The sequence below is a fragment of the Phocoena sinus genome, chromosome 1, assembly GCF_008692025.1.
Source record: "Phocoena sinus isolate mPhoSin1 chromosome 1, mPhoSin1.pri, whole genome shotgun sequence".
Taxonomy (NCBI): Eukaryota; Metazoa; Chordata; class Mammalia; order Artiodactyla; family Phocoenidae; genus Phocoena; species Phocoena sinus.
The window spans coordinates 38,118,992-38,142,746 of record NC_045763.1 but is presented as its reverse complement, the minus strand read 5'-3'; the positions used below and the strand labels follow the sequence as shown (position 1 = coordinate 38,142,746).

General features: G+C 38.8%; 1 protein-coding gene across 6 annotated transcripts in view; it reads right to left on the bottom strand.

Moving 5' to 3' along the window:
• MAST2 (microtubule associated serine/threonine kinase 2) overlaps positions 1-23,755 on the bottom strand; it is a 204,045-nt gene that overhangs the window by 103,623 nt on the left and 76,667 nt on the right. For 5 of the 6 annotated variants that reach the window (XM_032638020.1, XM_032638011.1, XM_032637973.1 and 2 more), the window contains exon 4: positions 20,116-20,147. In XM_032638020.1, coding sequence (XP_032493911.1) covers positions 20,116-20,147 — 32 coding nt within the window. The remainder of the gene's footprint in view (positions 1-20,115; positions 20,148-23,755) is intronic. The other variant, XM_032637983.1, reaches the window with a different exon arrangement.

The window sequence follows — 23,755 nt, the reverse complement described above, 5'->3', positions numbered from 1 at the left end:
ATGACAAAAACTGGTTAGAACCGATTAGGTCCAAGATGGCAGAAGATTCGACTTCTTGTAGATCTTGAGCTTCATTATACGCTCATAATACATTATGGGCATCATAATACCTTAGCACATGCTAAATGACACATCCGCCAGAGCCATGACAGCTTCAAGGCAGACCATAAAAGGCCAAGAAGTGGGTGGTGGCCCAATTCCTATAAATCTCTGCCCCTTTTCCAAAATGGTTGGAATAATCCTTCCACTTGTTAGCCTATGAAATTACTCAGTCCATAAAAACTAACCACCCCATGTATCAGGGCCTCTGAGATGGCCCACACTCTGTCTGTGGAGTGTGTTTCTCCCATGGCTGCTCTCAGTTTCCAAGACAGCCCCATGCCCTGGGGCTACTCTTACCTTTTGAGACAGATGGCATTCTGTCTATGGAATGTGTTATCTCTCTAAATAAATCCATTTCTTACCTATCACTTTGTCTCTCATTGAATTCTTTCTGCAACAAGACATACAGAACCTCAGTTCCATTAAGTCCTAAGGCCAGGTATGTGATCTCAATTAAAAGACAGTGGGTTCAAGTCCCAACCTGGGTTCTGGTCAGGTTCGAGTCCTGCCCCATGGGTTCAAGTCCCGGTCTGGGTTCTGGCTAGGTTCGAGTCCCAATCTGAGTTGTGCAGTTTCATATATATTTCTCAAAATTCATCAAGCAAAACTTTTTGGTGACCCCCAAAGAGCCTATTTCTATGGGTAATAACTATCAATAATAACTGTGCTACAAATGGAAACTGAAAGGTTTTGTGTGTGTGTGTGTTTGGCTTAAACAACAGACATTTATTTCTCACAGTCTGGAGGCTGGGAAGTCCAAGATCAAGGTGCTAGCAGATTTGGTTCCTTGTAGGGCCCACTTCCTGGGTTGTAGCCAGCAGTCACCTTCTCACTGTGTCCTCACGGCAGAGAGAGGGGAAGGGAGAGGAGGAGGGAGGCAGAGGAAGGGGAGAGCCACAGGTACTTTCTGGTCTCTCTCCCTCTTCTTAAAAGGACACTAATCCCATCATGGGTACCCTACCCTCAGGACTTCATCTAAATCTAATTACCTCTCAGACATTTAAAAATGTTTATATATTGATTCATTTGAAGAGAGCAATGATAAACACATTACATGTTAATATCATCTCAGTATTACTATAAAATTAAATCTGATCTGACAACACCCTAAGAACTGTCCTCAAGTAAAGTGTAAATATGTTCCAGAATATGAAGCAGAATAATAAAGAACAAAACTAGGGAAGTGATTTTTGTTTGCCATGGTTTATAATACCATGCCATGAGTCTGAAAAGCTATGAACTGGTTAAAATCTTAGCCAAGTCTGCTCAACTTTGATGGGCCAGTTTCCCTGGTTTATTGTTTATTGCCTTCACCTATCTTATTAAAGTGTATTCTTTTTTTCTATGTAAAATGCCCAGATAGCAAATATTTTGTGTCTTAATAGAATAACTTTCTTTGCTTTATTCTGACTTATTATGTCCTTAATTATTTAAGAAAACACGCAAAATAAGGTTCCTCATGAAAAAGCTGAGGTTATTCAAAATTGTGTTACCTTCTATGTTTATTTTTAAATATTTTATTGTCACCTTGGTTAAGTAACCAGCTTTGTTTTTCAAACACCAAACTCTTATCTTTGTGTTTTCATTGACAACTCTTTGCAGTTTAGCCTTCCCCAAATCACTTCCTAAATATAAGAAACAGTAAAATAAAACTTTCAGTATATTCTTACCACCTAAAAATATCTTTGAGATATCCCAGAACATTCCTGCAAAAATCACAAAGAAGTGTTCTCTCACATTTTTAGAGAGATGCCAGAGATAATTTGGTTTGATATTTTACTATTGATGAGTTTCATGGGAAAAGCTGTCAAATCAGAAAAGATGCTCAGCCCTCCCTAGTTGAAATATGTACAGCTAAAATGCTATGAATATAAATATTCTAGAAACTGTATAATTATGGGAAGTTCCTAGAGATTTGTCAATGCCCTTGCTATCCCACAATGTGTTTCTGTTTTATGAGTCCTCAGGGTGTTTTGCCAGATTTTAGGAAATAATAGTTTAGTGTTTTCAGTCTTAATTTCAGTTATCATTTAAAATGCTTACTTGGTAGAAGCCTTACTTTTAAAATCTAAATCTAGCGTCTTCTAGGTCAATGGAATTTTATAAAAATATATTGATAAATGTCCAGCATTTACTGCAGACTTACTAAATCTTTTTACTTGATACCCTTAGTTTGGTCTTGGTATGTTCTCTGCCATAAGATTATTATGTTATATATCAAGAATTTTTCCTATGTAAAAGTTATGTTCATCCATATTCTTTTGAATTGGTTTTATTATTTTTGTTCTGCATGCTACAGAAACAACTTAATTCCCTGTTAGTTGCATTATTCTTGTTATAAACTCTCATCAGACCTTTCACATTTAAAAATTGTCCATAATAAACTGACCACAGCTCTTTTAAGTCTCTGTCATTTATGAAGAGATTTTGTTTTACACTGATGCTAGCATGAAGGCTCCATAATCAACTAGAAGCCAAAGTCTGTGTTTTCAACAAAGAATTGTCTGAGTCCCACAGAAAAGGACTGTAGCAGGTATTTCAAACTATTTGACACTTCAAAGAATAGACTCTTGGGTACAGGCTTCTGATGCTATCACTTGGACAACTGGAAAACTTTCAGACCATTCCAGTGGACTGAGTCAGAATTTCCAGAGCTCTTTTTAGTCAAGAAGCAGACTACCAACCTAAGATCCAGTGAAATGAAAATTAATTACACTAAGACTGAATGAACTAATGAGGGATGACTGTAGTTTGTTTGGAATACTGTCTTAAAGTCTATTTTCTGGATATATAAGGAAGCCTACTCTTTCTTCTTAAGCTATCTAAATCCTTAATAATTTGCTTTTGTAAAAGGAAACATTTCTAAATCATATCTGATTCTCACTGACTATCCCCAATGGGACTTGAGAAAGTCTTACTAAATTTCCTTATTGAATCCCCTTAAAATAAAATTGTAAAAAATGGTTCCGCAACCAAAAGTTTGTCAAGATGTCATATTTGAGAATGCTACTTATTTAATCAGGTATAACAAACCACTTTAAAAGAACTAAGATTGACTTTTTGGAGCCAATAAATACAAAACCCTCCCAGGAAAACTGGCCTGGTACCTGGCTTTTATAGGGTCCAGCAGATCACCTCCTGGCAGACCCAAGACCCTTAGGACATTTTTAAGGACCCTGAAAACAGAAGAATCCACCCAAATTTATAGGTACTACAGACGAAATCTGATAAAGAGCTTCTTTTTTAAAATTAATTAATTAATTAATTTTATTTTTGGCTGTGTTGGGTCTTCATTGCTGCGTGTGGGCTTTCTCTAGTTGCGGCGAGTGGGAGCTACTCTTCGTTGCAGTGTGCAGGCTTCTCACTGCGGTGGCTTCTCTTGTTGCAGAGCACGGGCTCTAGGCGCACAGCCTTCAGTAGTTGTGGCGCACGGGCTTAGTTGCTCCGCGGCATGTGGGGTCTTCCCGGACCAGGACTCGCACACGTGTCCCCTGCATTGGCAGGCGGATTCTTAACCACTGCGCCAGCAGGGAAGTCGCTGATAAAGTTTCTTAAGCTTGGCTCTCTAGCCTTGAAATAGAAGTAACAGTGGCTTTTAAAAGTTCAATCTGAGACTCTTTATAAAATTCCCAGCAAAGCAAACTTAAGAAGGCCAAACAGTAAATTAACCTTATTGCTATCCCTATGTAAAAAACTAGGCCAAATTTAATGAGACCAACCTTGTTTTATGATCAAGAGTAATATTTGAGATTGCTTTAATCAAAAGGGCGGGAGAGGGACTTCCCTGGTGGCACGGTGGTTAAGAATCCGCCCGCCTACCAACGCAGGGAACACCGGTTCGATCCCTGGTCCGGGAAGATCCCACATGCCGCAGAGCAACTAAGCCCACGTGCCACAACTACTGAGCCTGCGTTCTAGAGCCCGCGAGTCACAACTACTGAGCTTGTGTGCCACAACTACTGAAGCCCGTGCGCCTACAGTCCGTGCTCCTCAACAAGAGAAGCCACTGCAATGAGAAGCCTGTGCACTGCAACGATGAGTAGCCCCCAGCCCTGCTCGCTGCAACTACAGAAAGCCTGTGCACAGCAATGAAGACCCAATGCAGCCAAAAATAAATAAATAAAATAAATAAATTTGTTTTTAAAAAAGGGTGGGAGAGACTGTAAGAAAACTTGGCATAAGTAAAGAAAAAAATAATAATCTTCAGATTGAAAACTATGTATTGTTTAGAGACTAAATTATTTGATTGTAGTTTTTTATTGCCTTTGTGCTATTTTACAGCTCTCTAAGTTACAGATAACTGATAGCAATACAAAACAGCTCTTGTCTATAGATATGCAAATAAATTCTGTATAGTGGAGGTTCAACTGACTACCCTTCTCCCCAAAGAAAAATCCAGGTTTGTAACAATTTATAAATTTATGTCAACATTTCTTTACTACATATAAATTTGCACTTTTTTCACTTTTTTCACTTTGAATTGGCTGCAACGTCTGCCTGGTACTCATTGTTATTAATAGTTAATAATATTAAATTAAATATTAATAAAATATTTAGCACTTTAAAAATCAATAGTTTCACCCATACTTTTTGTAATTTGTTATTTTGAAACTATATTTCTCAAGATAGGAGGGTAGAACATATTTTATTTTACAGTTTGTTAGCTTTACTTAAAATTCTTAAACATTTATATGTCCATTTATATTCTTGTCCCAGATCACACAAATGTTAGGAATGGGCCTAAGTGGCTGCCTACTATGTGTTAAACTCCATTCTAGGCCCTAGGCCCATGTACCACACAACATGGTCTTGACCTCATGGAGTTTACCATCTGCTATGGATTGAATTGTGTCCCCCACCCAAAATTCATATGTTGAAGCTCTAACCCCCAATGACTGTATTTGGAGATAGGATCTTCAGGAAGTAATTAAGGTTAAATGAGGTCATAAGAGTGGGGCCCTAATCCAATAGGCCTGGTGACCTTATAAGAGGAGGAAGATCTCGATCCTCAATCTTTCTCTTTCTCTCCACCCCCCCCTTACACACACACACACACACACACACACACACACACACACACACAGAGGAAAGGCCATGTGAGCACACAGGAAGAAGGTGGCTATCTGCAAGCCACAAAGACAGCCCTCCTTAGAAACCAACCGGCACCTTGATCTTGGACATCTAGCCTCCAGAACTATGAGAAAATAAATTTCTGTTGTTTAAGCCCCTAGCCTGTGGTATTTTGTTGTTCTTTGTTTTTGTTTTTTTTTAATTTTAATAATTTTTGGCTGCGTTGGGTCTTCGCTGCTGTGCGCGGGCTTTCTCTAGTTGTGGTGAGTGGGGGCTACTCTTCGTTGCGGTGCTCGGGCTTCTCATTGCAGTGGCTTCTCTTGTTGCAGAGCACGGGCTCTAGGCACGCGGGTTTCAGTAGTTGCAGCACACGGGCTCAGTAGTTGTGGCACGTGGGCCCTAGAGTGCAGGCTCAGTAGTTGTGGTGCACAGGCTTAGTTGTTTCGCGGCATGTGGGATGTTCCTGGACCAGGGCTCAAACTTGTGTCCCCTGCATTGGCAGGCAGATTCTTAACCACTGCGCCACCAGGGAAGTCCTGGTATTTTGTTATGACAGCCCAAGCAGACTAATAGACGATCCAATGGGAGAAGACAGACAAGTAATTCCTTATTTACAATTGCTGTGAGAACTATAAAGGGAAAGTACAGGGTTTAATCAAAGTACATTCTGGGAAACTCAACTTAGCCTAGGGACAGCAAGGTATGGATGAGATCAGAAAAGCCTTTCATAAGGAAGTGAGATGTAAGCTGAGACTTAAAGAATAAGTAGGAGCTAGCCAGGCATAGATGAAGAAAACATTCCAGGAACAGAGAACACACTGTGCAAAATATAGAGACAAAGGCAGGAATCAGATTGTACAGACAGTTTTATGGACCATGTCAAGACTTTCAGATGTGATCCTAAGAGTAATAAAAAATGCACTAAATGAGTTTCAATAAACATCTAATAATCAAATCGTACTTTAAAAAACTTTTTCTGGCTATTCTATAATGGATGGGTGGACTGGGGGGTAAGCAATGCTACACAAAGAAAAACTGGTTAGGAAGTTACAGCAGTAGCAGAGCCAAGAGACTACAATGGCTTGGACAATATGGACATACCAGTGGTAGTAGAAAGAAGGAGAGGAACTTAAGAGATATTTAGAGGTATAAAAGAAAGGAGTTGGTGTGAGGCAGAGACAGGTGACAAGAATAACTGAGTTTTCTATCTTGAGGAAGTGGTACCATTTAGTAAGCTAGAGAATAAGAGAGGAGTAGATTTCTGAGAAAGATAATACCTTCGGTTTTTTGTTTTTATAAATTTATTTATTTATTTTTGGCTGCGTTGGGTCTTTGTTGCTGTGCACGGGCTTTCTCTAGTTGCGGCGAGGAGGGGCTACTCTTCCTTGCGGTGCGCGGGCTTCTCAATGCAGTAGCTTCTCTTGTTGCAGAGCAGGGGCTCTAGGCACGTGGGCTTCAACAGTTGTGGCACACGGGCTCAGTAGTTGTGGCTTGTGGGCTCTACAGCACAGGCTCCGTAGCTGCGGCACACGGGCTTTGTTGCTCTGCAGCATGTGGGACCTTCCCGGACCAGGGCTTGAACCCGTGTCCCCTGTGTTGGCAGGTGGATTCTTAACCACTGCACCACCAGGGAAGTTCCTACCTTCGGTTTTATAAATGCTAAGGATGAGCTGTCTCTGAGATATCCAAGTACATTATAGTGAATTGGCAGTTGCAAGGTCAAGACATATAAACGTGCATATGATCAGCATAATGATAGCTATTTTCAACATAACGGTAACAAAACAGGTTCTCACGAATTCTCCATTTTCAGGTCTTGTGTCCACATACTTATGGCTCACTGATAAACCATGCCCATTTTTTAACAACAAAATGGTTCCCATTGGGAAATTAGTAATAACTGTTGCTCATCCCTGCCAATCTCTGCCAATCCCTGCCTTCCCACCAGAGAGGTAGAGAACCTATGTAAGATCATTTCCTGTATAAGCCCAATTTTAAAAAAAGACTGCTAAACGTAACACAAAGCTATTACTCTGGCCTTCAAAGTCCTTACAGGTACCAAAATTTCCTGATTTGCAAAGTCCACACAGAAACTAAAACCTTATATCAGGCACCACTGACACCACACAAAGGATTTACTATGTGTAGCAGGTGGTATCTCTTTTTAGCACATTCTCCAGAAGCATTCATCCAGGCGAAAACCATCAAGTAGCATCAGAGTGGGAAAGTACATGACACTGTTTCACATGTCAGTTTCACAGTGGTAAAGCTTGATACAGCAAATCCTTGAGCCCCAGAACTCCTCCCTGCACACTGCCTATCATTGCAGACACTTGGCATTTACTTTCATCCAATATCTGATGTCCTAGCCCACTGAACAAATGAGTAAGCCAGCACTGCAAAAAGGTAACTATCCTAAAGGACTCTTAAGTTTAATAAAGGCCACCAATAGCAACACACACACACACACACACACACACACACACACACACACACACAGCATGACAGGTGCTGTAGCTACTTCTTCACTCCTACAGTCCATTCTTTAACCTCTACTGACTGTTCACAGCCTCAAAGAAATAAAGACATTTCAAGAAATATGAGGCCAATTACCTTGAGCTGTAATAGGTATTAGAAAAGCTTAACTTTCTGGGTAACTAGAGACATAAACACTATTTACATTGAGCTCCTAAGTGTAGGGTCTAGGTATTGGTGCTGAAATTCACAAACAAATAAACAAAAAATCCTATGTGAAAGGAATTGCCGAGAGGAGGTCCCCTCTACAGAGCCAGGCGAGGGAAGTCATTCAGAGCTGTTTCGATTGAGAAAAAGCAAAATACAATATTCCTATGGCTTGGGTAAACAAATATAAATAGCTTTAGAACTTCATTTTCTTTCAAATTTTTTTCCACAGATATGTACACTGTCAACAAACTTATCAGCTCCTCTAGGTCTGGTATTCTAGACTAGATTTTTTAATGCATTAAAAAATACCCAGATAAAAAAAAAAAATACCCAGATGAGTTTAAATATGAAATAGCTTTCTAAAAATGAGAATAATTTAATTTCGGGAAGCTACATCTAAAATAAATGGTATGAGCCAGGCCAAAAGAACTTTCATAACCAGTCTTGCCCCAACAAAGCCCTTATCATTGCAGGCCTGGATGTTCTCATTCCCCATATTGGAATTTAGTTGCTTTCTTCTCTAATGTGACCAAAGCCAATCATGAATATCCTGTGGCTCTTCTAAGGCACGCTATTGTTCTTTTAACTTGGTTTAGGATCTTAATTAATTTGTTTTTCTGAAGCACTTACAGCTTCTAACAGGTAATTATGGACTGCTAATAATAAGAATAATAAAAAACAACTACCATTTTTTTCAAAGTCTGCTAGTAATAGGCATTGCACTAAATGCTTTAACAATAACAAATAGTTGAGCGCTTAATTGAAGGCACCGCGCCATACACTTTACATGCATAATCTTTTACAAATAAAGTGAGGTACCTGAGGCAACTGTGGACAAACTGTCAACACTCCTGTCTAAGGCCAATACCCCCACATGTACCTAGATGGCCTCCATTTTTGCTTACTCAAGAATATTCCAGCAGTTGTTCTCTCCTCTCCTGCATCAACTTCTCCTTCACTACTGGATAATTTCATTGACACACAAATAAGATGTAATATCTCCAATTTATGTTTTAAAAAGAGGGAGGGACTTCTTTGGTGGCGCAGTGGTTAAGAATCCGCCCACCTGCCAATGCAGGGGACACAGGTTCAATCCCTGGTCCGGGAAGATCCCACATGCCATGAAGCAACTAAGCCTGTGTCCCACAACTAATGAGCCTGTGTGCTAGAGCCCGCAAACCACAACTACTGAAGCCCACAAGCCACAACTTCTGAGCCTGCAAGCCACAACTACTGAAGCCCGCATGCCTAGAGCCCATGCTCTGCAATAAGAGAAGCCACCGCAATGAGAAGCCCACGCGCAGCAACGAAGACCCAACGCAGCCAAAAATAAATAAAATAAAATAAAATAAATTTATAAAATAGAGGGGGAAAATACTCAACTCTATAACCTTTCCAGGTGTCACCTGATTTCTAAAATCCTCTTTTCAGCAAATCACTTTGAAACAATAGTATAGACTCACTACCTTCTCTCCAAATTATCAGAAGAGGAACATGAGTAATTCATTGAAACTCTATACACCCTTCACTTACCTTTAACAACTGTTAACATTTTGTTACGTTTGCTTTTTTCTCTCCATTCTCTTTCCCTCTCATTCTCTCCCTCTCTTGCTCTAACACACACACACACACACACACACACAATCACACATATACACACTTATTTTTTGTTAACTGAACCATTTGAAAGTCAGTTGTAAACATCATAATACCTCCTCTCAAATACTTCCACAATTAATGTTCTTGGCCTAAGACTAAGGAACAACCACCACACAATTTTCACACTAAGGAAGTTTAACAGTGGCACATTTTCACCTAACCAAAGTCCACATTCAAATTTCCTCAACTGTCCCAATAATGTCCTTCAACTATTTTTTAAAATCCAGGATCCAACCAAAAATTAATCAAGAACTACATTTATTCACCAAGTCTCTTTTCTCCAGTACTCTAGAGCATATCCTTAGTGTTTGCTTGTTTGTGGTCTTTTACAACTTCAACATTTTTTTTTTTTTTTTTTTTTTTTTTTGCGGTACATGGACCTCTCACTGTTGTGGCCTCTCCCGTTGCAGAGCACAGGCTCCGGACGCGCAGGCTCAGCGGCCATGGCTCACGGGCCCAGCCGCTCCGCGGCACGTGGGATCCTCCCGGACCGGGGCACGAACCCGTGTCCCCTGCATCGGCAGGCGGACCCCCAACCACTGCGCCACCAGGGAAGCCCCAACTTCAACATTTTTGAAGAGTTCAGGCCAGTACTTCTACAGATTATCCCCTCAATTTGAACTTCCCTGACTGTTTCCTCATTCATTAGACTGAGGTTAAATATTTTTTAACACAAATAACACATAGTTAATACTGCCTCATATTCTGTCTTGAGCCCATTCAAATCAAGCTTTGGACCCATCTCTGATTAATGTCATTTGCCAAGGTCACCAATTTGGTCTTCCCTATTACTAACCCAAAGATCAATTCTTAGTTGGTCATCTTACATAGCCTTGACACACTTTCTTCTCGTGTCTTTGGAAACACCGAACACTTTCTCTTGGTTTTGTTGCAACCTCACTCAGACGGTCCTTCTCAGTCTTCTTTACTAATGGATTCTCCTTATCTCTTAAGTAAATACGAAGTGCCCCAGGGCTCAGTCCTTAGATAACTTTTCTATCTAGATTCACTCACTCACCAGGTCAGTGCTTCTCAAACTGGCTGTGGTGACAGGCCAAGTGAAATTTCCATCCATTCACAAACCATTGCAAAATACAATAAATATGAAATAACAGAAAAATGATCAAATGCCTGAAGGTCACAACAATGTCAAATTGCTTACTCTAAATTTCTGTACTTATTAACTCCTGGCAAACTGGTAACAAACAGTTCATTGATCATCACCAGTCAGCTGACCACACTTAAGTAGCATTTCGTAGTTTATCTCAGCCAATCACATAGCTTAAATATCATCTATATGCTGTCAATCCCTAAATGTATATCTCCAGATCATATCACACCCTTGATCCCAGGATTCATATATGCAATTGCTTTATCAACACTCATTCTTGGATGTCAAGCAAGCACCAAAGTTCTGATTCCTCCAACAACCCTTATCCTGCCCCTCCCAAGAGCAAAAATAACAACAACAACAAAAAAAACCCCTGCTCCACTCACAATATTCTCTACTTGCTCAGTAAATGGCAACCATATCCATCTACCTACTCAGCCCTAAAACCTTACCGTCACCCTCAATTCCTCTCTTGCTCTCATATACCAAAATTAATAACTATCAACAAATACTGTCAGCTCTCTTTTCAAAATACATCCAGAATCCAATCACTTCTCACCACCTAAGCTGCTACCACCCTGTCTAAGCAATCATCACCTTGACTGAATTTTGTAATTGTTTCCTCACTTACTTTCCAGCTTTCACTCCTACTCTCCCTACAGTCTGAGCAACCAGTGACCTTGCTAAAACCTAAGACAAGAAAAGTTCTTTCAACAAATGGTGCTGGGACCACAGCTATGCACATTCAAAGGAATGAAATCAGACCCTTACCGATACCACATATAAAAAATATACTACATATAAAAATAATACCACATATAAAAATTAACTAATAAGGAATCAAAGACCTAAAGTAAGAGCTAAAACCATAAAACCCTTAAAAGGAAACAGAAGTAAATCATCATAACCTCATTCTGTTTTCTTAGATTCTGTATTTGTCTATTTGGCATCCATTAATTGCTAGCCAAACTAACAGCCAAACTTATTCATACCTCCTCTGTAATTTTGCAAATAGTGTTGCAAAATTGCTATTACAAACTCTCCAATCAATCCTGAGTCCACACTCCCAACCACCTCCTCTATCAAACTCACAGACATCAAGCCATTATTTCATCTGCCCTATATCACTCAGGGCCAAGTACCAAACAACTAAAGACCAGACCTCTAGCCCTGAACCCGCCAACATTATTCAAAGTAGCCAGTCCTATACTGTTTACCCTGCCCTGCTTTGCCTTTCCTGTGGAAACCCCAATAAAGGCTCTCTGGCTTCCCCTTGCAACTTTCTGCCTCCTGACCAAACCTGGTGCTTTCCCCATGTGGCCCTGCATGGCATGGCATGCCCCTTCTCTTGAGGAAACTATAATAAATTCTTCTTTCAATAGCACTAGCCACTTTGTGTCATCAATCAGTTACCTTCATAAATTAAAGCACAGGAACAAATCAGATCTTAAATTAGGCAATGGTTTCTTAGATATGATATCAAAAGCCCAACCAATGAAAAAGCAGATAAACTGGACTTCATCAAAATTACAAACTTTTGTGCATCAATGGTCACTATCAAGAAAGTAAAACAACAACCCACAGAATAGAAAATATTTGCAAACCAAGTGTCTGATAAGAGTCTAGTATATAGAACATATAAAGTACTCTTACAGGGACTTCCCTGGCGGTCCAGTTGTTAAGACTCCGTGCTTCCACTGCAGGGGGTGAGGGTTCGATTTCTGGTGGGGGAACTAAGATCCCATATGCCACATGGCGTGGCCATAAATAAATAAATAAATAAAGTACTCTTACAATTAAACAATAAAAAGACAACTCACATTTTAAAACGGGCAAAGGATTTGAATAAACATTTCTCCAAAGAAGATATGCAAATAGCCAACAAGTACACAAAAAGATGCTCAACATCATTGGTCATTAGGGAAATGCAAATCAAAACCACAATGAGAAACAAATTCAGCAAAGCTGGAGAATACAAAACCAACCAGTAAAAATCTGTTGCATCTATACACTAACAATGAACAATCTAAAAAAGAATTTAAGAAATAATTCCATTTATAATAGCATCACAAATAATAAAATATTTAGGAATAAATTTAACTAAGGAAGTGAAGACCTATACACTGAAAACTACAAAACATTTCTGAAAGAAATTAAATAGAAAAACATCCCATGCTCATGGATTGGAAGACTTAATATTGTCAAGTTTGACAATATCACCCAAATCAATCTACAAATTCCATGCAATCCATATCAAAATCCCAACAATTTTTTTTTATAGCAGAAATAGAGAAACTCATCCTAACATTCATATGGAATCACAAGGAACCCTGAATAGCCAAAACAATCTTGAAGAACAAAGTTGGTTCTTGATTTCACACTTCTTGATTTCAAAACTTATTACAAAGCTACAGTAATCAAAACAGTGGGGTACTAGCACAGGGCAGAAATACACACCACAGAATAGAATAGAGAGCCCCCAAATAAATCTTCACATGTATGGTCAAAAACTTGACAGGGGTTTCAAGACCATTCAGTGGGTTAAGGACAGTCTTTTCAACAAATGGTCCTGAGAATACTAGATACTCATATGCAAAACAATGAAGTTAGATACTTACTTTACATCATAAAGAAAAATTAACTCAAAAGTGATCAAAGGCCTAATTATAACAGCTAAAACTCTTAGAAGAAAACACACGGAGGAAATCTTTATGACACTGGATCTGGCAATGATTTCTTGGATATGACACCAAAGCCCAAGCAACAAAAGATAAAATAGATAAATTGAACTTCATCAAAATTAAAAACTTTTGTGCATCAAGGACACTATCAAGAAAGTGAAAACACAATCCAAAAAATGGAAGAAAATATATACAAATCATATACTTGATAAGAGCTGAATATCTAGAATATAGAGAGAATTCCTACAACTCAACAACAAAAATAAACAGACCAATTAAAAAATGGACAAAGAACTTGATTTCTCCAGAGAAGGTTTACAAATGAACAATAATCATACAAAAAGATGCTCAACGTCACTAGTAATTAGGAAAATGCAAAATGAAACCACAATGAGACACCACTTCATACATATTAAGATGGCTATTTTTTTAAATTAACATATAACTGATTTACAATATTGTGTTAGTTTCAGCATAGTGATTCAGTATTTTTGCAGATTATACTCCATTATGGGTTATTACAAGATAATAGGAATAATTCCCTGTGTTATACAGTAAATTCTCGTTGCTTATCCGTTTTACATATAGTAGTTTGTACCTGTTAATCCCGTACCTCTAATTTGTTCCTCCCCACTTCCCTCTCCCCTGTGGTAACCACAAGTTTGTTTTCTATGCCTGTGAATCTGTTTCTGTTTTGTATATACAATCATTTGTACTATTTTTAGATTTCACATATAAGTGATATCATATAGTATTTGTCTTTCTCCTGTCTGTCTTATTTCACTAAGCATAATATTCTCTAGGTCTATCCATGTTGATGCATATGGAAGAATTTCATTCTTTTTATGGCTGAGTAATATTCCATTATGCACACATACATATATGTATTTCTATATATAACATCTTCTTTATCCATTCATCTGTTGATGGACACTTGGGTTGCTTCCATATCTTAGTTATTGCAAATAGTGTTGCAATGAACATTGGGGTGCATGTATATTTTCTAATAAGTGTTGTCATTTTTTCCAGATATACACCCAGGAGTGGAATTGCTGGATCATATGGTAGTTCTATTTTTAGTTTTTGGGGGGAATCTCCATACTGTTTTCCACAGTGGCTGCACCAATTTACATTCCTACCAACAGTGTACGAGGGTTCCCATTTCTCCACATCCTCTCCAACACTTGCTATCTGTAGACTTTTTGATGATAGCCATTCTGACAGGTGTGAGGTGATATCTCACTGTGGTTTTGATTTGCATTTCTCTAATAATTAGTGGTATTGAGCATCTTTTCATGTGAAGATGGCTATTCTTTTAAAAATGGAAAATAACAAGTGTTAGCTAGGATGCGGAGAAACTGGAACCCTGGTGTATTCTGGTGTATTGCTGGTAGGAGTAAGAAATGGTGCAGCTGCTATGGAAAGCAGTATGGTGGTTCCTCAAAGCTAAAGAACTGTCATATGATCCAACAATTCCACTTCTAGGTATCTACCCAAAATAACTGAAAGCAAGGACTCAAATAGGTACTTGTACATCCATGTTCAGAGCAGCATTACTCACAATGTCCATTGATGGATAATGGATAAACAAAATATGGTACATACATACAATGGAATATTATTTAGCCTTGAAAAGGAATGAAGTACTGACATGTGCTAAAACATGGATGAATCTTGAAAAAGTTACGCTGAGTGAAAAAAACCAGACACAAGAAGCCACATTTTATATAATTCCATTTATACGTAATGTTCAGAACAGGCAAATCTATTAAGACAGATGTAGATTAGGGGGACTTCCCTGGCAGTCCAGTGGTTAAGACTTCACCTTCCAATGCAGGGGGTGAGGGTTCGATCCCTGGTTGGGGAGCTAAGATCCCACATGCCTCACGGCCAAAAAAACAAAACATAAAACAGAAGCAATGTTGTAACAGATTCAATAAAGACTTTAAAAATGGTCCACATCAAAAAAAAAGACAGATGTAGATTAGTGGTTACCAGGGGCTAAAGGGAGTGTAGAATAGGGGAGTGATTGCAAAGGAGTAGGGGGTTTCTTTTTGGGTGATGAAAATGTTCTAATTGAAAGTAGTAATGATTGTAAGACCTTGTGAATATGTTAAAAACCAGTGAATTGTGTATTCTTAAACGGTGATTATACAGTATGTGAATCATATTTCAGTAAAATAAATTGCCCTTCCCCCAAAACTCTGACAGATCACATCATTTCTCTGCTTAAAACTACCCACTGACTTTCTGTCCCAATTAGTATAAAATGCAAAGTCCTTTCTGTGGCCCACAAGGCATTACAAAATCCAGCTCCTGCCTCATGTTCTTCTACACCCTCCCACCCCAACACCATTGTTCACTTAGCAACAGCCACTCCAGCCTCCTTTCTACTTGCCAAGCATGTTCCCACCTCAGGACCTTGGCACATGCTGTATCCCTACCTGGGATGCTCTTGCCCAGTATATACATCAACATCACTCATTCCAGACTCCTGTTCTCTACTCAAACATCATCTTAATGAGAAAATTTCTAGAAAACATGATTTAGAATTTCAACCCCTGGGCTTCCCTGGTGGCACAGTGGTTAAGAATCCGCCTGCCAATGCAGGGTACACGGGTTGGAGCCCTGGTCCGGGAAGATCTCACATGCCGCAGAGCAACTAAGCCCGTGCACCACAACTACTGAGCCTGCACTCTAGAGCCCGCGAGCCACAACTATTGAGCCCACGTGCCACAACTACTGAAGCCTGTGTGCCTAGAGCTCGTGCTCCGCCACAAGAGAAGCCACTGCAATGAGGAGCCCACGCACCGCAATAAAGAGTAGCCACCGCTCGCTGCAACTATAGAAAGCCTGCGAGCAGCAACAAAGATAAATAAATCAATCAACGCAGCCAAAAATAAATTAATTAGTTAAAAACAAAAAATTTCAACCCCTGCCCCACAAAAACACATACCCTCATATTTCTTTATCTGGTTTTATTTTTCTTCATAGCACTCAATATCATGACATATCATACATGCTTTTGTCTGTCCGTCTCTCTGTCTGCTAAAACCTACTGTATCTCCAGTATTTAGAACAGTGCCTGCACATAACAAGAACTGAATAAATACAGTATGATAGATGCATGGATGGATGGATGAATTTGAACAAATGAATGAATAAATGGAAGCAAAAAGACAAACAAATGTAGTAACTTGTTTTATGAAAAAATACATAGTAAATGGTAGGGCAGAGACTCAACCTAGGTCTGCCTGACTCTCAAGCCCAGGCTCTTTACTTCTATGCTATAATTCCATTTACTAATTTGGAGACATTGGAGGAATTACTTGTTGGGTGGAAGTGCATTTTGTATGACAAGATATCACATACATCTCGAAATCCATTTTTTAGTTCCTGTCCATTTTCATGCAACTACCAAATTACATGGAAAAGCATAACAATTGACAGCCTCCAAAATGACTGAACTTCATTTATTTTATATTGCTCAGCTATTTTAACATTATACTAATTAAATGAATCTGACTCCCTCTCTAAAGACAAGAACACCAAACCAGCTGCAAACTCCAAATCTCTCTGCACCCATAATGTATACTAGTGAGAACATGCCAAAGGAAATGGGCCTTTATACCTGGTGGGCATACAGTAGGTTCTGCTCTTGCAAGAGCCATTCTGGGGCAGAAGCAAACAGGGATCTAGTACAATACCCCTCTCCTTCTGACAAAGACTCAGAGGACAATTATAATAACTTTTAACTTTCCAGACTAGGCTACAAGGACAAGAAATAATGGGCTAAGTGGTAAGTCACTCGTTTTATTAACATCAGTTTCTCCACACTTACTACAAATGTTTAAGTATTGATTAAACTTATTCAAAACACCTTACGCTTTGTGGTTCTTAATTTCCTGTCTTCTCTACTTCAGATGCTAAGCCATGTTCTGCCTCCTACTGCATACTCCCTGCGAAGACTTGCCCAGTTCTCTGAAGAAGAGGTACCATGGAGTTTCAATTATTTGGTGAGATGACTAAGCACAGAGATCAGGTAAGCCCAGGTAAGCCAGCCCCCTCATTTTACAAGTGAGGCATTTCAAGCCCAGAAATGATAGTTCCTGTTGAAACCACATATAACTTGTTAGTGGCAAAGCCTAGGTTAGTATCCATGTTTCCAAGATTCCTTCCAGAATAAAACTCTTTCTACTCTAATACTAAAGATAAAAAATATATACTTTTCGGGTTTACTTAACTCTAAGTTTACAAAATAGAGGAATGTGTCTAATTGAATCTTATAACCTCAGAACTTAGATCAGTGCCCAACACACAGTAGGTATTATTATGTATTTACTGAGTGATCAATTGTTTAAATGGGAGTTACTTTATTAAAAAGTATTTCTGGCGAATTCCCTGGAGGTCCAGTGGTTAAGGACTGGGTGCTTTCACTGCTGGGGCTGGGGTTCAATCCCTGGTCGGGGAAATAAGATCCCACAAGCCACGCAGTGCGGTCAAAAAAAAAAAGTACTTCTGATCTTTATTAATTAAATATTTAAAGGCAGTTAGAATACACCTAACTTTAACTACAATAAATAACCAAGAAACTCCTCTAGTTTAAAACTAAATTGATCCTGGGACTTCCCTAGTGGTCCAGTAGTTAAGAATCCGCCTTCCAATGTAGGAGACACAGGATAGATCCCTGGCTGGGGAACTAAGACCCCACATGCCGCGAGGCAACTAAGCCCACACGCTCTAGAGCCCACGTCGCAACTAAGACCCGACGCAGCCAAATAAGTAAAGATTAAAATTTATAAAAAAGAAAAAATTCAATCAATAATAAAAAAAACTAAATTGATCCAAAAATTCCTCCAGTTTCAAATAAAAATCATTTTCACAGGATATCCTTCCTTCTCAGCAAACTCTATTCACTAGAGGCACATATTCCTGGAAGAAGCTACCTGCCTCAGGCCTTAATTCATTTCACCTAACCTTAAGCAAAGGCAAATCTCAGAGAACTTCCAAATAAAGGGAACCAAAAGAAAAAAAAAAAATGACAGAAATAATAGGAAAGTGACCAAGTACAAATATTTGCTGAATGTGATGCTGAAAAGCCACTCTCCTTCAGTTATGTACACCTACTCAGTGTATCATTCCATTAAGAGTCCTGGTAGCGCCCTTGCCCAACTTTTAGAAGACTCAGGACACTTGAGAACCTAGAATTGAGATCCACTGCTAGAAATTAATTTAAAGACAGAAATGTGACTCTTAAATAATGAAATATATCCAAATGTAACCTAATATATTTACAAGAATTCTGAAACTAACACACCTTAGACTAAAACTAAAAAATGAAGCACTATCACATGTATTAAGTGATCTTTCTAATACCTATATATATATAAAACAGGTATCATCATGGTTTATCATTTTATAGATAAGGCAACTGAGGAGATGAAGCAATTCCTCTACATTACAAAGCTAATTAAGTGACATAGCCAAGACTGAACCCTAGGAGTTTGCTGACTCATAACTCCAGTCTCTTTATATCAAAGCACAGTGAGCTTTCATAAAGCAGCCAAAAGGACTTTACAAGAATCTCAGAGGACAATTTAATCATTGGAGCATTTTACAAAACAAAATCCCAGGATGACAGTAACAGAAACACCATGTGTTTCACACATTTTTAAATGCATATGATACATACATAAAGTATACTTAATAAATAAATAGGAATACTGTCGTCCTCTCTGTAGCCACGTCTCATACACGTCTGTGAGAGACTTTTCAAAGCCATCGTTTTAACACAGGCCTATTCCTTTCGTGTTTCCCAAATCTGGCTCCTTAGCAAAATCACAGTGGCTGTGCTCGCAGGTGCAAAAGTACAGGCTCCCAGGCCCCGACGTGGAGATTTTAAACAAGCTCAGAATCTGCATTTTAACTGCTTCTATTATTTAAATGTTTGTTTTTAATCTGAAAAATAAGCATTCTAGATGATTCTGATTAGCCAAATATGCAGTACTACCCCAACAGAAGTCTTAGAGAAAAAGCAAGCCAAGAAAACCTATGAAATTGAAATCCAGAGACAAAGATTTTTTTTTTTTCTTTTTTTTTTTTTTTTGCGGTACGCGGGCCTCTTACTGTCGTGGCCTCTCCCGTTGCGGAGCACAGGCTCCGGACGCGCAGGCTCAGCGGCCATGGCTCACAGGCCCAGCCGCTCCACGGCATGTGGGATCTTCCTGGACCGGGGCACGAACCCATGTCCCCTGCATTGGCAGGTGGACTCTCAACCACTGCGCCACCAGGGAAGCCCCAGAGACAAAGATTATTAACGAATTTCCCCAGCCCTGAAGCCAGAAGAGAACAAAAAGGTAAACGATAGCCCTATTCAAACCATGAACCCAAACGTAGCTTTTTTTGCCCCAACTTGTTGACCTCTCCCTAGTACCATGCTATGGGACAGATGTAGATGCTAAGAGTTTCAATTTTAACATTCTAAAAAAGCTTGACTCTACTAAAACTCAGTAAAGCCCAAAACACAAGCATAAGACTGTGATGGGTATTTAAGTGGCAGCTTTCCCCCAGACCCTAGGCAAAAATTGACACAGAGAAGAGGATCTGGGGTGGGGAGTGATGAGGGAGAGGGGAGGAGCTGACCTAGTGAGAGAAGTTGGCTGGCCCACTGGTTTCACTGGCCCAGACAGGAGTCCACAGAAAAAAACACTCATGAATGAGAGTCTTCTGAGTGATACTGAGAACAGTCCCCAGGAGGGATTCCTAAGCAGGATATCATAATCATAATCATAATCATCATCTACTTACAAGCTGCCTCTTCTTGGAAGGCTCAACTCCTTCTGAAAAGCAAAACACAAACGTAAGTTAGAGAGAAATAAGGACCCATCTGAGTCCCACAGGTCTGTACTAAATGTCCTAGAAGATTTATAGCATCATATTAATAATGGCAAAAACTCAATATTTCTAAATAATAACCTTTTTCTTTGTCTCTCAAATTTTAGTGAAATAATAAGCAGTCTGGTTAACTATCTATCATCTCCTCATCCTTCCTTCCCAAAAGGAATGTCTCACAGAATACTTGCAGCACTTTCACCACTAGATGTAACCAACTGGCCAATGAAGATTCCAGGTATTCACCGGGCCAGCCATCAATGGCTGATGAATTGTAAAGGACTCATATCATTAGAGTCAGTGATATGAAAGGAATGAAATGGAATATTTTCTTTAATTATAAAATATTTTTGACAAATAAATAAGTACAGAAAATAATATCACAAAGATGACTATACACACCACTGACATGAGAAATAACCCTTGCAATAGCAGATGGGCCCCTGTGACTTGCTTTCTAAATTTATCAAGTCCCACCTCCCACTAGTCTCCACTTAACAACTATTCTTAATTTTCTGTTTATCTTTTCCATAAGTGTCTTTATTTTTTATTACATATATCCATAAATTATTAGTATTGTTTTACACATTTTTTTAATTATATACTTAAAACACTGTATATATTCATCTGCTGACATCAATCTACATTATAATTAGGAGATTCACCCATGTGAATATATTTCACTTTAGTTCATATATCTATAGTACAGTAGTCCAGTCTATAGATTTTTATAGTATTTATTTATCCATTCTCCAGTAAATGGAAATTTAATTTTCTTTCCATGTTTTTCTTCTCCATCAAAACAATACTCCTATAAACATGCTGTACTTGCTTCCTCATGCACATGTATAAAAAGTTTCTTGGAAGTATACACTTAGATGTGGCATGAACTGAGTCAGAAACTGCACCAGAAATTGCTCCCAAAATGACTGTACCAATTTACCTTTCCCCTCCAACACTTCCTAACAGTTCTCCTTTCCAGACCTGTCTCCCAACCTCCTGACACTTATAATCAATTGCCTTCTCAACATTTCAAATCCAAAGTGTCCAAAACTGAATGTGTTCTCTCCACCAAAACGGACTCCAACCATAGCCTTTCCCCATCTCAGATGACGGTAATTCTATTCTTCCTGTTGTTCATCAGACCAAAACCCTGGACATCTGGACTCTTGTTTTTAACACACCCCACATCCCATCCAACAGGAATTCTTAATGGCTTTAAATTTAAAATACAGCCAGAATACAACCATTTTCCACTATCTCCAAAGACTTACATGCTTACAATCTCTTAAGCAAAAACCTTGGATTTAATCATGTTTTAGAAATCAGAATTGGGGGTGGGTAATTAAAGTAATAGTAATAGTAATATATAGTAATAGTAATAGTAATATATATATACACACACACACACACATACATACATAATATATAACAACCTCAACAAAGACTAGGTCACCAACAAAATACATCAAAAACATTAAGATTTCTCCAGTAAAGTGTATGACAGCCACAATAAATGTGATAAAAACTCTAAAGAGTCTCAGTTCAGTTTTGTCACCAGAAGAGTTCAAATTAGGTCAGGTTTTACTGCTAAATGAGTTACAGAATCTCTTGGGTTTTGCTATTACGATCTAAGCCACCATGGTCTCTCCCCAGCCTCACAACTGTCTCCAACTGGTATCCCATTCCTGCTTCTATCCTTAACCCACATGGTTTATTCTTAACAGAGACTTTTTAAAGGTCAGTAAGATCACAACACTCCTACTCAAAATCCTGGAATGGCTCCCCATTTCATTCAAGAATAAAAGTCAAGACCTAAATGGGTGACCCACCACCCTTCCCCAGTATCTCTCTGACCTCCTCTCTCCCGTGTACACTTGCACATTTTGATCCAGCCACACTGGACTTTACTGTTTGTCAAACACATTCGGTATTCTTCTGCCTTAAAGCCTTGTGCTAATTTGTGCACTCTGCCTAGAATGCTCCTCTTCCCCAAATATTTCCTTGGCTAACCCCTACAGCTTTCAAATCTCTTGGCTCAATTTTCACCTGAGTTCTTAATGAAACCTACTATGCTGATAGCTCTATATAACATTACAACGTATTTTCCACCCCATCACACTCTTACTCCACTCTGTTTTTTATAACCAATACACTTTCCATACACTTACCACTTCTAACGCACTATGTAATTTACTTGTTTATAATGTTTATTGTTCATTTTCTGTCTTTCCCCACTAAAATCTAAGCTCCATGAGTGCTGGGATCTTAGTCTGTTTTATTTAGTAATGTACCTCAACAACTTAGAACAGTGACTGGCAAGTAGTAGATGCTCAAAAATTTGTTGAACAAATGATTTCACACACTCGCCAATACCTGGCATTTGTTAGACTGTTTAATTTTTGTCAATCTAATGGCTGTGATCATATCACAGTATGGGTTTAATTGCCATTTCCCATAATTACTAGTGAAGCTAAACAGTGTTTTATATGTTTATTGGCCATTAGGGTTTCCTCAACTGTGAATTGCCTATTTACAATCGTCCCTCGGTATCAGTGGGGGACTGGTTTCAGAACTGGCAGATACTAATACCTGCAGATGTTCAAGTCCCTTAGATAAAACAGCACCATACAGTACAGTTGGCCCTCCATATCTGCAGCTGGGGAGCCTGCCAAGACGCAGGGTCAAGTGTATATCCCTGGCCTATTTTTCTATTAGGTTTTCTATCTTTTTTCTTATTGAGTATAGGCATTTACCTAATATACTCTGGATACTAATTATTTGTGGATTATATTCACTGAAAATGTTCTCTCAGTCTTTTTACTTTTTTTTAATGGAGCCACCAAAGAATTTAAGTTTTATATCATCAAATCTATTATTCTCCTTTATATTATCTATTTTTACATATAAGAAATACATCCCTAAGACTCCTCGCTCCCAATGCAGAGAACCCAGGTTCGATCCCTGGTCGGGGAACTAGATCCTGCACACATGCCGCAACTAAGAGCTCGCATGCCTCAACTAAGACCCAGAGCAGCCTAAATAAATAAATAAATATTAAGAAATACATCCCTGACACACAGAGACATGAATACATTTACTTATATTTTCTTCTAAAAGATTATAGGTTTACTTTTCACACTAAGTTTGTGAATATACCTGGAACTTATTTTTGCATATGGTGGGAGATAGGAATCCCATTATATTTTTTTCTATAGGAGTGATCAATTATCCCAAGCCATTTATTAAATGATATGCAATGTCAGTTCTGTCATATATTAAGTTTCCATGTACACAGGGGTGTCTTTCTTGACTATATTCTATTCCACTGTGCTGTCAGCCCCTGTGCCTATACCACGCCGTTTAATTGGTATAGCTTGACAATAAATCTTGATATTTGTAAGGCAAGTCCACTCACATTGTTATTAGTCCTCAAAATTATGGGAGTTATTCTTGGGACTCTGCTCTTCCATATAAATTTTAGGATCAAGTTGTAGATTAAAACTTGACACTGCACTCAATCTAGAGGATAACTGACACATTTATAATACAGACA